General features: G+C 35.0%; 2 protein-coding genes and 1 non-coding gene across 3 annotated transcripts; all 3 read right to left on the bottom strand.

The window, feature by feature from the left end:
- Window positions 1-3,276: 3,276 nt before the first annotated feature.
- Window positions 3,277-3,350, bottom strand: TRNAR-UCG (transfer RNA arginine (anticodon UCG)). The gene has a single exon. It is a non-coding gene; the product is annotated as a tRNA-Arg (tRNA).
- Window positions 3,351-3,711: 361 nt separating this feature from the next.
- LOC132600143 (phospholipase D delta-like) lies at window positions 3,712-10,094 on the bottom strand. Its single transcript, XM_060313248.1, has 11 exons — window positions 9,969-10,094; window positions 8,181-9,146; window positions 7,977-8,093; window positions 7,555-7,749; window positions 7,153-7,416; window positions 6,992-7,060; window positions 6,749-6,896; window positions 6,179-6,327; window positions 5,762-5,932; window positions 4,730-4,927; window positions 3,712-4,412 (listed from the first exon to the last, which is right to left on the bottom strand). The coding sequence occupies exons 2-11, from the start codon at window positions 9,129-9,131 to the stop codon at window positions 4,119-4,121; spliced, it is 2,556 nt and encodes an 851-aa protein (XP_060169231.1). The 5' UTR covers window positions 9,132-9,146; window positions 9,969-10,094; the 3' UTR covers window positions 3,712-4,118.
- Window positions 10,095-11,545: 1,451 nt separating this feature from the next.
- LOC132598673 (ferredoxin-like) lies at window positions 11,546-12,291 on the bottom strand. Its single transcript, XM_060311676.1, has one exon. It carries the CDS (start codon window positions 12,202-12,204, stop codon window positions 11,770-11,772), a length of 435 nt encoding a protein of 144 aa, XP_060167659.1. The 5' UTR covers window positions 12,205-12,291; the 3' UTR covers window positions 11,546-11,769.
- Window positions 12,292-13,245: the final 954 nt, after the last annotated feature.

The raw sequence follows: 13,245 nt of genomic DNA on the forward strand, positions 1-13,245 counted from the left end.
CTTTTCATGAAAATATGTGTCTATTGAAATACAATTATCTGTATTGAGATGGATGTTGGTGAAAGGCTACCTGTTGTCTATTGTTTGATAAATATGAAGTTCAATTATTCACTGACAAAATGAATGTCTTGTTAATAAGTTCTTGTTTTCCTATAGAACTTGTGGGGGCATGCTATCCTTATACTTACCAAAATACTCAATCGAGTGCCTATAGAAAACACAATTTATTTCATATGAAAAATGGAAAGCCTAACTTGAATTACTTCAAAGTGTGGGGGTGTTTGGCTAAAGTGCAAGTTCCTAAACCTAATAGGGTAAAAATTGGACCGAAAACTATTAATTGTGTTTTCGTAGGATATGCCACCAATAGTAAAGGATATTGGTTTCTGGTTCACAAATCATAAAACTTCGATAGAATCAGAAGATGTTGACTTATTGACAATATTGTATTATGTCAACCCCACAATATATGTCCTTTGTGGTATTGACATGGTATGCCTTTAGTGGTATTGATATGCTAGTTAGTGAAATATTCACATAACTCGTTCCGTCTTGGTAAGGACTAGTTGTTCGAACTACTAATTTGATGAGATTGATCGTATGACTTTCATTATAGGTCGTGTTCATTAATTTCGTGAACGGATGTCACTTGAAAGGTTGTGACTTTTCATGATAAAATGTATATGTTGAGAGACAACTCTTTGAAAAGACAAGACGGTTCATTGAATGTAGAAATTCATTGGTTTATAAATCGAAGAACCAATTGATGATAATGATAAAAATCGGCAATAGCTTGGATTTTCACATCGGTGAATATGATGTTAGTTTCATATTTGAAGAAGTAGACTTACAAGAAGTGGAATGGTTGGGATTTTTTTTTTTAAAGGTTGTGGCCACAGCTGATATCAATCATCCACGGGTATCATGATGTCACTTTAAGTGTAGTCAGCAGTCTGCGATATATCCTATTTTATAAGTTTATTTTACATTATAATAAATATCCCGCAGTTATTGAGGGCAATAATGATGCAAATTGAATCACCGGGTCAATCGAAATAAAATCCACATGTGGCTATGTCGTTACCATTAGTGGAGGAGCGGTGTCTTGGAAATTGTCTAAACAAACTTGGATCGCCCCCTTCATAATGTAGTCTAAGTTCATAACTTTAGACATGATCGGTGAAGAAGTTGAATAGCTCCGGATTTTTTTTATTTTTTATTTTTAAAGATATTCCATTCTGGCCCAAACCATTAGTACCTATATGCATACATTGCGATAGCCAAGTAGCAATAGGAAGGGCGGGGAGCATTATGTATAACGGGAAATCTCGTCACATGCGACGGAGACACAATATTGTTCGAAAACTACTCTCTAGTGGAGATAATGTCGCGGATCCGCTTACAAAAGGCTTAACTAGAGAGGTAGTTGAAAGATCATCGAAGGGAATGGGTTTAAGGCTTAGGACAAGTCATCATGGCGGTAACTCTACCTAACAGACTGGAGATCCCAAGAGCTAGGTTCAAAGAGATCAAACAAAGTTATGAATGACGGTTTGACATTGTCAAATAACTCAATTCATTCTCATGATGAAGACAATGTTCAGGAACAAGGATACAACATTAAGGCTTTTTAACGAGTTAATAAAGCTTAAGTTGTTTAATGATTTCTAAGTTTGGCAGGTATGACCAAATAGTGTATCTACGTGATGACACGTTTTAGGAATCACCTATGTGAGTGTGAAGTGTAAGCCGCTTCAAAGAGAATGATAGAAAAAGCCCATTCTCTATAAACTTATGAAACCGGGCAGTGTTCATGGCTGAAACGAACACAACCGTGAGAACCATAGACGGTAAAGGGTTGATTGTGTGACATGTGGTTGTCTAGGTATACACCAAAGCTCGACGGTTCAAAGATATCAAATCTACCGATTGACCGAGTATATCCGACATATGTTCACTACCGAAAGTTCAAAGGGAAACCTACTTATCCAGATGCAACTAATCTTTACTTGTAAATCACACACTTGTCCGTATATTTCTTGATCATAGAGCCATTCCCCATTCATATGGGGTATTGTTAGGATTTTCTTGAATAGGTGTGAATGGGAAAAGAATAATTATGACTTTTCTGATAAGGCACAATGACACTTGTTCATACTATCCTTTGTTGGCTATAATACTTAGTCATTCCATCAGATTTTACTTACGAAAATTTTGATTGTCTTCTTCTTTCTTCTTGCACAATAAAAATTCTAGTGTGATTTAGAGCCTTCCAGTGGTTTGCCGTTCACCGGGGTTTGAGGTACCGCTACGCTGGTGAGTTAATTCGTTCTATCCTGGGAGGATATATTCCATAACCTCAGGTACTTGAGGGGAATAATTTGCTTAAGGAAACACTGTGAATTCATACTCGAATTTATCTCCTTTCTTTTCAGATTTCGCGTTAGATTGTTTCCTCTCTTTTCAGATTCTGTTTTAGATTATTTTTTGAATACAGATTGACAACAAAAGATACGTATATGTTTTTACTCTTTATTTGTTGCAAGCTTGTAGTTATAGTGCTAAAATAATGTAAATGTGACAACAATTTGTCTTTTGTTACGTGTAAAATGCCTATTTTGAATTTCAAGAATAACTGTGCAAAATTTACATCGAATTTTAGTAATATTTTCATTGTTTACAGTAAAAAAAAAGAGAGAATTGAGAAAGTATAATTATCCTTCGATTTTGAAATTTTGAAAAAATAATGTATAATATGTAAAGATGATCTGATGACGTAAAAATTATTTACATTGATAGTTTAAATTATTTTAAACTAAAAAGAAGTTCATATGACTTTAGTGAGGTTTTCTTCACGCGGATAAATTTACTAATTATATTGTAACTCCACAACCTTTGTTGTCACCCCACTTTTGAAACCTTGGCCATTTACAAAATTCTATTCTGATATTGGCAAAATATTTTTTTGAATTGATTATACAAACAAAAAATGTTAGTACTATACTTTTCAAAAAAAAAAACACCACGGCTAGGAGTCTAGGGGTGCTCCCATGGGGAGAAAAGCAGAAAGGAAAAATTTACTAATTATATTGTAACTCCACAACCTTTGTTGTCACCCCACTTTTGAAACCTTAGCCATTTACAAAATTCTATTCTGATATTGGCAAAATATTTTTTTGAATTGATTATACAAACAAAAAATGTTAGTAAAAAAAACACCACGGCTAGGAGTCTAGGGGTGCTCCCATGGGGAGAAAAGCAGAAAGGAAAAAGCAACGACCACAGTGGGAGTCGAACCCACGACCTTCTGATCCGAAGTCAGACGCGCTAATCCACTGCGCTATGCGGTCTTATATGACAACGTGTTGACGAATCAGTAAGAACAATCTTATACTTGGTTTTTATATCTTATCCATTTTCCTGGGGTAGTTTGTCTTCAGGTCTCATATGAACAATGAACTGACTATTTTGTTGAATTTTTTGTCTTGATTCCAGAACAGATCTTTTTTCCCAAACCACTTTTATATATCCACATATATACAACTTTTATTTCAACTTGAATGTTGTTTGCTGGCAAAAGTTTCTTACTCCCTTAATAGTTGAATATGAAGATAGGAATTCAAGAACTAATTTGATGATCATGTTGCACTTGTCTTGTAGTTTTCATTATTTCAGATCAATAGTATTATTATTGTACTTAACATAAAAGAAGAATGTATTCTTCCTCCACTTCATAACTTCATGAATGCATGCATACAAATACTGTATAGGAAGACTTCAAAAAAGAAAATGTTACTAGTACATCATAACAGCTACTGGTGAATAATTTGAGTGTTCATAAGATTGTCAAAATTGTAATACAAAAGAAATATTACTGACGGAGTAAATCCTATATAAAATGGAAGTTTCCCTACTAAACAACCTTTTCCATCATTGAGGAGATGGAGCCTTATACATCCCTAATAATCAGCCTGGCAGTCATGAAGCTCAAGTTCCATTTTGGAGTTCATGTTCCTTTGACTTTGCTGGTTCTTACATGTTCCATGGATTTGCTTCAGTACTTGGAAGTTCAGATGCACAATATATGCATTTCCAGTTGTGCTACTATATAAAGGTTGTTACGTGGTAAGAGCGTCAGGGAGATTGGTTGGTGCCCCAAGAATCTTACCTCCAACATCAGGGAAGCACTCAAATCCCGGCAGGGCTGAGACTTCTCCATTTTTACTTACTTGAACTGGATATTGCATCAAATGCCCTTTCATCGGCTGATATTCATCTGCTACAAATGCTTTCCAGTTTCGTCTAGCCCTCTCGTTAACACGTCTAACGCATTCAATAGTCTGTGGATCCATGAAGACATCTTCAATTCCACCAAGATGTTCAGCCCACAGAGACATCCGATAACCATAGACCTGAATGCAAGAAAAAAGAATAATAAACTCATGGGAACCCCTACATATGCTTATGTAAAACGCAAATAACTCAATTGCTTTCAAAATTACTCGGCACCTTTTCACTCATCTTGAAAATATAAATTGCCAGCAGTGATTCTACCATAACATTTGACATCATAGACATGCTACTAGTTCGAAAAATTTCAACTACTTTACTAGCTACAGAGTTGTTTGAAGTTTTTACATTGCAAATGATCACAGCTTAATGGGAAGACTCTTCACCTTCTATCTTTATAGAGGGGGGTAAAAGTTAAGAAATAAGTCTAACTCCAAACCTGGCCATGTGGATGAGACTCCTTTTTGGCCCATGTGTAATGTGGTTGATAAGCTCCCATAGCAATTTCTGTATCCCTTGAACCACTCAAAGATCTTTGGTTGATATTTGCAGAACCCATCAATACATACTCATCATCTACTATCATTCCTTTGGAGTGTACATAAATCATAAATCTGCGGAACTTTTGAGCTAATTCCTGCAGAATTTTTGAGAGAAGGATTTCAGGTAAGTCGAGTTTTGATTGTTGACAAATGACAATTAAAATGGAACTGAATTATCAGTAGACATGTAAAATATTATTTTACACAAACATCTTACTGCTGATCCTACAGAGTGTTTACCAATAGAAAAGTGGGATAACTAATACAGGATCCATATTCCCATGTGCCTCTTTTACTCCCTCCCTTAAAAAAGAAATTACTAATCTATAAAACTCTAGCTGATTTAAGAATTATTTACTAAAAGTGCAAAAAGAGGGTCAGCACAGCTCACTTTAGGCCATCACAGATCTTCAAAATAAAAACTTATATCACAATTATTGCATTCACTCATTTTGGAGGACAACACAATTATCTTAACATGTCTAGCAAAAGGCTGATTGAACAAAGCACGTGTTTGTTAGCACATCATGTCACAACCATAATAAAGATGCCCACCAAACACTTTAGTGTTGGGAATTTCCACCTAATTCGATGATTTTTGCTGTGATGAACCAAGCATTATCCAAAATTAGCCTCCCGTTCATTCTTCTTCATTTCATTGTTTTGTTATCGCTTTTTCTTCAATGAGAATATAAAGAAAACTAGAAATTTCACTCCCCATATGCACTTGGTTTTTTAGCATCACCGCCTTCACTTGTTCTGAAGTCTTAATTGGTACCGACATCTATAAAATGGAGTTATTTCAATGACATATTATCCTAATTTAGGATGTATCCAACCAACATATATATTACATTTTAGGAAAAAAATACTATATTATCGGGCCATCAGTGAAAATCCCAGTCCCAGAAAATTATAATGCAACTTACGTGTGAACGTTCCTGGGGAGGTGGATCATCTTCATCACATCCGCGCTTCTTTGCTTCTCTGTTACCAAGGCAATAGAAGTTCAAGTAATCCTGAGGATGGAAAAATTGAGATATGCCTGCATTTTCAAGAGCCTGTGCAATAATTTTGTACATCATAGCCATTGTTTGACCCTGCGATAATTCCAATTCCATATCCAAGAATTAGATGTTTCTAAACTGTAGACTAGCTACTACAAATTCAAGATTAGACTAGTTAGAGTTAACCGGGAGTAGAAGTGAAAATCATGACTCTCTTAGCTAACCACTTAGCCAAAGATTGAGCTCAAACTTTTGATGTAATATGTTACTTTGTATTTATTTGAGTAGGAATAAACGTAAGGACCTCTGAGATAAATAAGCACAGTACTAAATTCAAACCTGCCAAAAGAGAATTTCCTGCACTGCATTACTGGTTGGAATACCTTCGGGCCACATTGGAACCACAATGTATGCAGCAAAAGGTTCACTTGCTGCTATTTTGCTGGCAATTTTCAAAGCAATTTCCATAGGGACAAGGTTATTTGCACCTGTTAATTTATACAATACACAAACATTATGCATTGACATCCAGTGAGCATTGCACTTGCCAATGTCCAAGCTAGAATCTTTAATAGAATCAAGCTTCATTCAGGAAAACAAAAAGAAAAGAAAAATAGAATCAAGCTTCATTTTCTTTTCAGAATCAATTTGAAATCTGAATATTTTTAAGGATAATCTGGACATATTTCTGCCTTACTAGGATAAAAAAGTTGTTAGTTGGTCAAAGTGAATGACGAGGTGTGGACCTTAGCAGGTTGCATCAGATATTACTCCTAATTCCCAACTAGAAATACAATCCTCTATATAAATCAAGTTTTCTGCGTATAAGAGTATTCTTTTGCTAGGCTTAGACTATCGCTAAAAGATTCAAGGGCGAATGTTGAACTCGAGATGGGAACAGTTATATACCTGCATTTCTGTAGGACGGCCAGCAATACGAAGAACCAAGAAAATACTGATTCTCTACGTAAATGAAGTGTTGAGCAGATCGAATTGCTTTCACGTATGCCAGATGTATGCTTCTGTCTATCCTCAAATTCTTTCCACTGACAAGATTCTGTAATTGAACAGTCAAAATTAGGCATTCGTCTTCGCTACAACATTGAAACTAGTTACAGACAGAACACTGGTCTTTATTAAACTTATTGCTACCTGAGCCCCCGCTTCCTTAGCGTCCTTTGGGAACCCTTTGACAGATCCTGAATCTATTGATCGGAAAACCTAGAAACAGTTATAGGAAGTAATTATACTGAAACTTAAACATTTAAGAAAACAGAAGAACACACCATATACAGGAGAAACATGTCTAGTACCTGAACATGCCAATTTTCTGGATCTTCTTCTTTTGTGACACGAACTACATGGTCACCATCCGGTCCAGCAGCAGGCATGTGGATTGATGGAATCCGGTCTAACTTAAGTAATGAATCTAACCCCGGTTTGCATTTTTTTATTCGGATCCATTTTATGGCTTTTCTATATCTCTGCTCAAAATTTGTCAAAACATCGTAAGCAGCAGGACCCTCAATCTTGCAGTGTAAATCATGCCAAGGTTCTCTTGGTCCACCTGAGGTGCTCTGTACATATGGTATAAGTCTTTGAGATGATACTATTGATACCTTATATATTTATGGGCACTAAAAATACACATGAATGAAAAGATACAGTAGACATTCATCTGAAAAAAGTAAAAATTACTCCAACATTCAGCTTACTGTGAATGTGGGATTGTGAACATCATTTTCAAAGACAGTATCAAGATCACTAAACAGCCTGTGTTCAGGAGTATCATATCGTCCGTCACATAAATCCAAGCCTCCAACAAAAGCAGTAATTTTTCGATCATTGCCCTCTGCTTGTGTGTCAACAATCACACATTTCTGATGATGTGTAAAAATGTTTCCAACAACCTGCAGTAAAAGGTTTTCATGAGGATTTCCAAGCAGTTGCATATAAACAAAAAACACCAATATGGACAAAAAATAAAAAACTTTCCAAGCAGTTCTCCAGCTGAATTTCTGTTTGAAATGAATAAACTTATATCTCTGTTCAAAATACAAGAAATCCTTTTAACAGTAATCATGGGCATAAGTATTCATCTTGCCAGCCATTCAAGCAGTAAAATAAAAAAAGGTACCTGTTGCTTGAAAATGCTAAGCTTACTGCTGGCAGAACGAGGACAAAGCACACAATGGACACTTGAATGTTTAAAGAACTTTTTGGTCTCTTCATCATGAGTCTGCATTACACCTTCCTGCAATAAAATGATATGACCAATATTAAGAAAATTGTGATAGAGTTCTATGTTTTATATTATTCACTAACTACTCAGTAATATTACCGTCTTGAGGAATAAATCATCGTTTGAAGTTTTGTCATCCCAAATGAGCAAAATCACACGAACGCCTTCTTGTGACTTGTACTTTAGCAACTCCCCCAGCTCTAGCCAACCAGAAGAAGGCACTGGCCTTGTGGGTTCTCTTATGAGTCGAACAAGATGATAGACAGACCAGCCAACAATATATATTAGATGCTGCGCCTCCAGCATGGAGTGGCATATGTCTTCCCAACATTTATTACGGTTAAAGACCTTGTCATTATCTAGTAAAATTTCGGGAAGTGTTTCATCAGGCGCATGAGCGTCTTGATAAAGTGTAACGCTTCCTCCTCTTCGTAGAGGAAAATAAGTATGTGCTACTCCTTTTTGATCAGCCTCATTACCGACACCATTTTTATACAAAGGGTTCTCTGATGTCGGCGTATATTGGATTGAAATATGCAGTTGAGCACCAGTGTCCAAGGGATCCCCAGAAGAATTACGAATAGGGAACCAACCATTTATTTGATTACCTTCAACAATTTTACTAGCAGATATCGCCACTATTCCTATCAGTTCAGCACCTACTCTATCATTATCCTTGACTATAAACTCTACTTTTTCTACGGCATGAGCAACTGGTATACATAAATGTTCGTTCCATGTCGGATTTTCATCATTTGGAATCACCGCTGTCCGAGCTATACTTGCCCCAGCTAGACACACAGATACATACGGGTCACTAGTATCTATCAATCCGGACGCATTGGTGCTGTCCTTGCTTTTCCAAGAAAACATGGGAAGACATTTAGCATCTAAGTTTGGAAGTGACCTTGCTTCTATAATCCACAAGTCCAATTCTCCATGCAGAAGTACTGTATTTCCAGATAAATCTTGAACAAATGGCATACCAGGTCCTCCTGCCACAGGGGCACTTGCCTGCCTTTGCAGCCAATTATCAACTGAATTTATCATTTTCCTTACTGGTAACTGTAAAAATTTTAACCATAAGAAAGCAAACTAATTGTGATCTACTATAAGTGAAGTGTAATATTATCCTCTAATATACATTGAATTTCCAAAATGATAGCTTGTAAGGAGTCAATAATTCAGTTTTTAGAACCTGAGAAGGCCTGGATTTATATTCGTGATTGCTATATCAGATACACATTTTTCCTTGAATGGCTTGAAAACTATCAATTGTGTCTCAAGTACAAGTTAACTAGCACAATCTTTTGAGAAACGTAAGCACAGAATTATTAGAAAACAAATTTCAATTTTGCCTTAAACCTTCTAACCTCAGCTGTCATATGATATCTCATCGTCGGTCCCTACCGTCTACAGAATTGCCATTTAATAGTTAAGATTAAGATTAATAAAATCTCCAAAGACCAACATGAATCAATCTTGATCAGATTAGAAATTAGTGTTGGCACATAAATGATCATGACAAATGGATACTCCAGTGGAGTTCCATCTTGAGACTTAAGAGATGCAACAAATAACCATGAAAATAATCATACTTGTCACAACTTTATCCAGGTAAACAAGAACATGTGACAATCAAACTAAACAAAAAAAAAAAAAGATGGCGCAAATAAGAAAATAATGAAAACAAATTATGAAAAACTCTTATACACGCATGCAACGGCAGATGCATACATATTCTGCCGCACATTGGATATATGCAGAGTCGAATCCAAGATCTAAATAAGTGCATTCAGAACGAGTGTGATCTTATTATATGTATAAAAAAATTACATGTTATTTTTATTATTTCGAACTAAAAATAATGTGTTCAGTTGAACTCACATAATTCGCCTAGATCATAATGCAGATTCAAATTTTGCATCAGGGGTGTTTGAGCTCTCTGTTTCCATGCATTATTTACCTGGAGATGGCATGGAGAGAAAATGGTGGCCAATAAGCGAAATGAAAGTTAGTATTTGTCACAGTGCATCCGAAAAGGAAAACCATAACTGTAACAGACCGGAGTTGGCGGGTAAATTGCCACGAATTGTCCACCAGTGGATCTGCCTGAAGTGTTTTCTTAGCGATTTTTTTTTAATGTTGAAGAGAAAATAAAAGTATTTTTTTTTAACAAAAAAAAAAGTATCTTTGGACATGTTTCAAAAAATTATTAAGGGGAAAAGTTTAAAGAAAATACATGCTATACAGTAAATACAATTTTCTGTTTTGTAACGACTTAATAGCTCAATTGGTTGGCTAATCATTTTTCCTCAGCATGATACCATTCACACATTTTGTTGGTAGCTAGATGAAATTTTGATTTAGAATGTAATTGGTGAACATCGTTGTATATAATTCTCAAAATGGGTTATATACGCATGCAGCATATTAAGCTATACTTTCAATTACCTAAAACATGAAGATTCACTACTTACTCCTTAATTTATTTATTTTTTAAAACTTTGAGAATATTGTATTCCCTCCCCAAAATGAAGAAATATTGGCAGGAAATGTACATGAGAAGTCTTTCAACGAATTACTATTATTCTTCTCTCTGTGTTTAACCTAGTAATTATTTGAAGAGGCAAATGATACTTTTTTTATCATGATTTTTTTCAAATATTTTGAATTATTAATTATTATGAGTTACAGTACTTTTTATGTAATTTCTGGATATATAAATTTTGTTGAAAAAACAAATTAAAAACTTTAAGTTTGAATTTACACCTATAATTAATTGATTTGACCCTAGTACTCCGAATCAGATTACATAAAATGAAACCAAACATGGAGCTCATCTTTTACTTGTAGTTGTGCTGTTTTTGCGTCCAAAGTTAATACTGATAAGTTACAACAAGCAACAAGTAAGTCAAGTTTAACTATAACACGAAGGGATTTACAAATCTAAACCAATAAGGATTAGATCAAAAGATTTATAGGATTTAATATCCATTCCAACCTATGCCGGTTTTATAGAGAGGTCAGAGGGTTTTGGAGTGAAATTTGGGGAAGAAGGCTGATGGGTTCGGTGCCAAAGCTTGAACTTATACAAAAATGGTGAAGCAAAGATATTCACTTTTCTAGGGTCCTTTAAACTAAAAGCTTTTGGACTCAATTGAGAAATATATAAATCTTTTTAGGATTAAAGATAGTTAAAGTAATTAATAAAAATATTGAAATTAACAATGAAATTTATAATATATTTAAAAATTAGTGATTCAATAATATGTTAGCTAAATTTGATGACCTTACAATAGTTAACAAAAAGGAACTAATCGTAGTAATGTACCAATAGATTAGTAGTAACAGATTTATGATCTAACAATCTGCATAGAAAGTAAAAAAGTATCTACAAATTTAATTTTTTACGTGACGCTAGTAAAATATATATAAGGTACAAAGAGAATGTAATAGGAGGATAAACATAAGAACTCAGATGGTGCTTTTATTGAATACTCAACTCTTATATACTAACAATATAATATTACAAGGGAATTTTCATAGGCGCTAAAAGCAGAATTCGTGACTTATTATACCTACTAAATACTTTCAGATAATGAACATAGATACCCCTAGTACTTTCTACATAATCAAAATTATATTTCCCAACACTGCTTTTGGTGGTGAGCCAAATTTAATTAGCTTAGCCAGTGAGTTCTTCCTCTTTGTGTGTCTCAATAGTAACATCAGACTGTGGATAAGCAACACAAGTTAGCACGTATCCACTACTTATTTGACCATCATCAAGAAAGTTCCCATCAGATTGATCAACATTTCCATCCACAATTTTCCCAGCACAAGTTGAGCAAGAACCTGCCCTGCATGAATAAGGAAGGTCATGTCCTTCTTCCTCAGCTTGATCAAGAATATACACATCATCTGGACAATCAAATTCTACTGGTCCTGAAGGTGTAATAAGTTTCACTTTGTATGTAGCCATGCAAGTGATTTTGCCACCATGTGCAAATTTAAGCCCAAATAGTGTTTGCCCAAGATTTGGAATGGCTTTGAGGTTTGTCATAATTGGTTTTCTTGGCATGAAGGAAGTGCTAATCATGGTCCTTGAGACACTAGCCATCCTTCTTTATTTTTTGGCAGAGTTCAAGATTCTTTTTTATTTTATTTTGGTTTTGTGATGGGTTGCTCTCACTTCACTAGTGAGGATTTAAATTGGGAGCTTGTATAGATGATTTTTTCAGGAGAGGGGCTAGTATGGAGGTTAATCTTCCACGTGTCAGCATTGTACGGCACAGGTTGGTGTAATTTGTTCTCCTCCACTACCAACCACAATAAAAACCACAGAAGACTGTTCCTATCAATTCAGATTCTGGGGGTTTTGTCAACTAGTAGAGTCTAGAAATGTCTCTGTCCAATCTAAGATGGTTGAAGGTCATAATTGAGATTAGTGGGCATCCACAAATTTTTATTAATTGATTTTGTTTCTACGGAGAGTATATTATTCCCTGCAAACCATTGCTCTCTCTCAAATATTAACAATAAAATACTTGAAGGAACAAGGAATTCAAGTCACTGAATTTTGGTGGCCTATTAGGAATAGTAATAGTCCTCTAGGTTAGCCACCCAACCTTGCACACAATCAGAAGAATCCACTTCGTATAACAGAACTAGAGAGGAAAATGAAAGAGAATTATTCCCTCTCTGTCTCAATTTATGCGATACACTTTCCTTTTTAATCTGTTAAAAAAAAATAATACATTTTTACATTTAAAAACAATTTAACTTAAAACCTCTCATTTTACCCTTACAGCCATACAAATTTCTATTACTTATTTTAAATCACGAGTACAAGTTTTAAAAGTCTTTTTTTTCTTTCTTAAACTCTGTGTCTAGTCAAATTATATCACATAAATTAGAACGGAGGGAGTAATAGACTGACGGGACAGTAAAGGACTAAAGGGTTATTGCGTGAGGATGAATGTATTATAGCTTTGCTTAATTAATTCATCATTGTTTTGTTAAAACTGGAGAGCAATTTCCACGATCCTCATTTCACTCGAGCATTTTAGCAATCGAATCAAGCCGCACTGGTAATTAATTAGACAGTAGTCCCATATCTATCTATATATAATAGGAGAGACAAAAGAATGGTAGACTGGCA

This window comes from Lycium barbarum, chromosome 6 (genome assembly GCF_019175385.1).
Source record: "Lycium barbarum isolate Lr01 chromosome 6, ASM1917538v2, whole genome shotgun sequence".
Lineage (NCBI taxonomy): Eukaryota > Viridiplantae > Streptophyta > Magnoliopsida > Solanales > Solanaceae > Lycium > Lycium barbarum.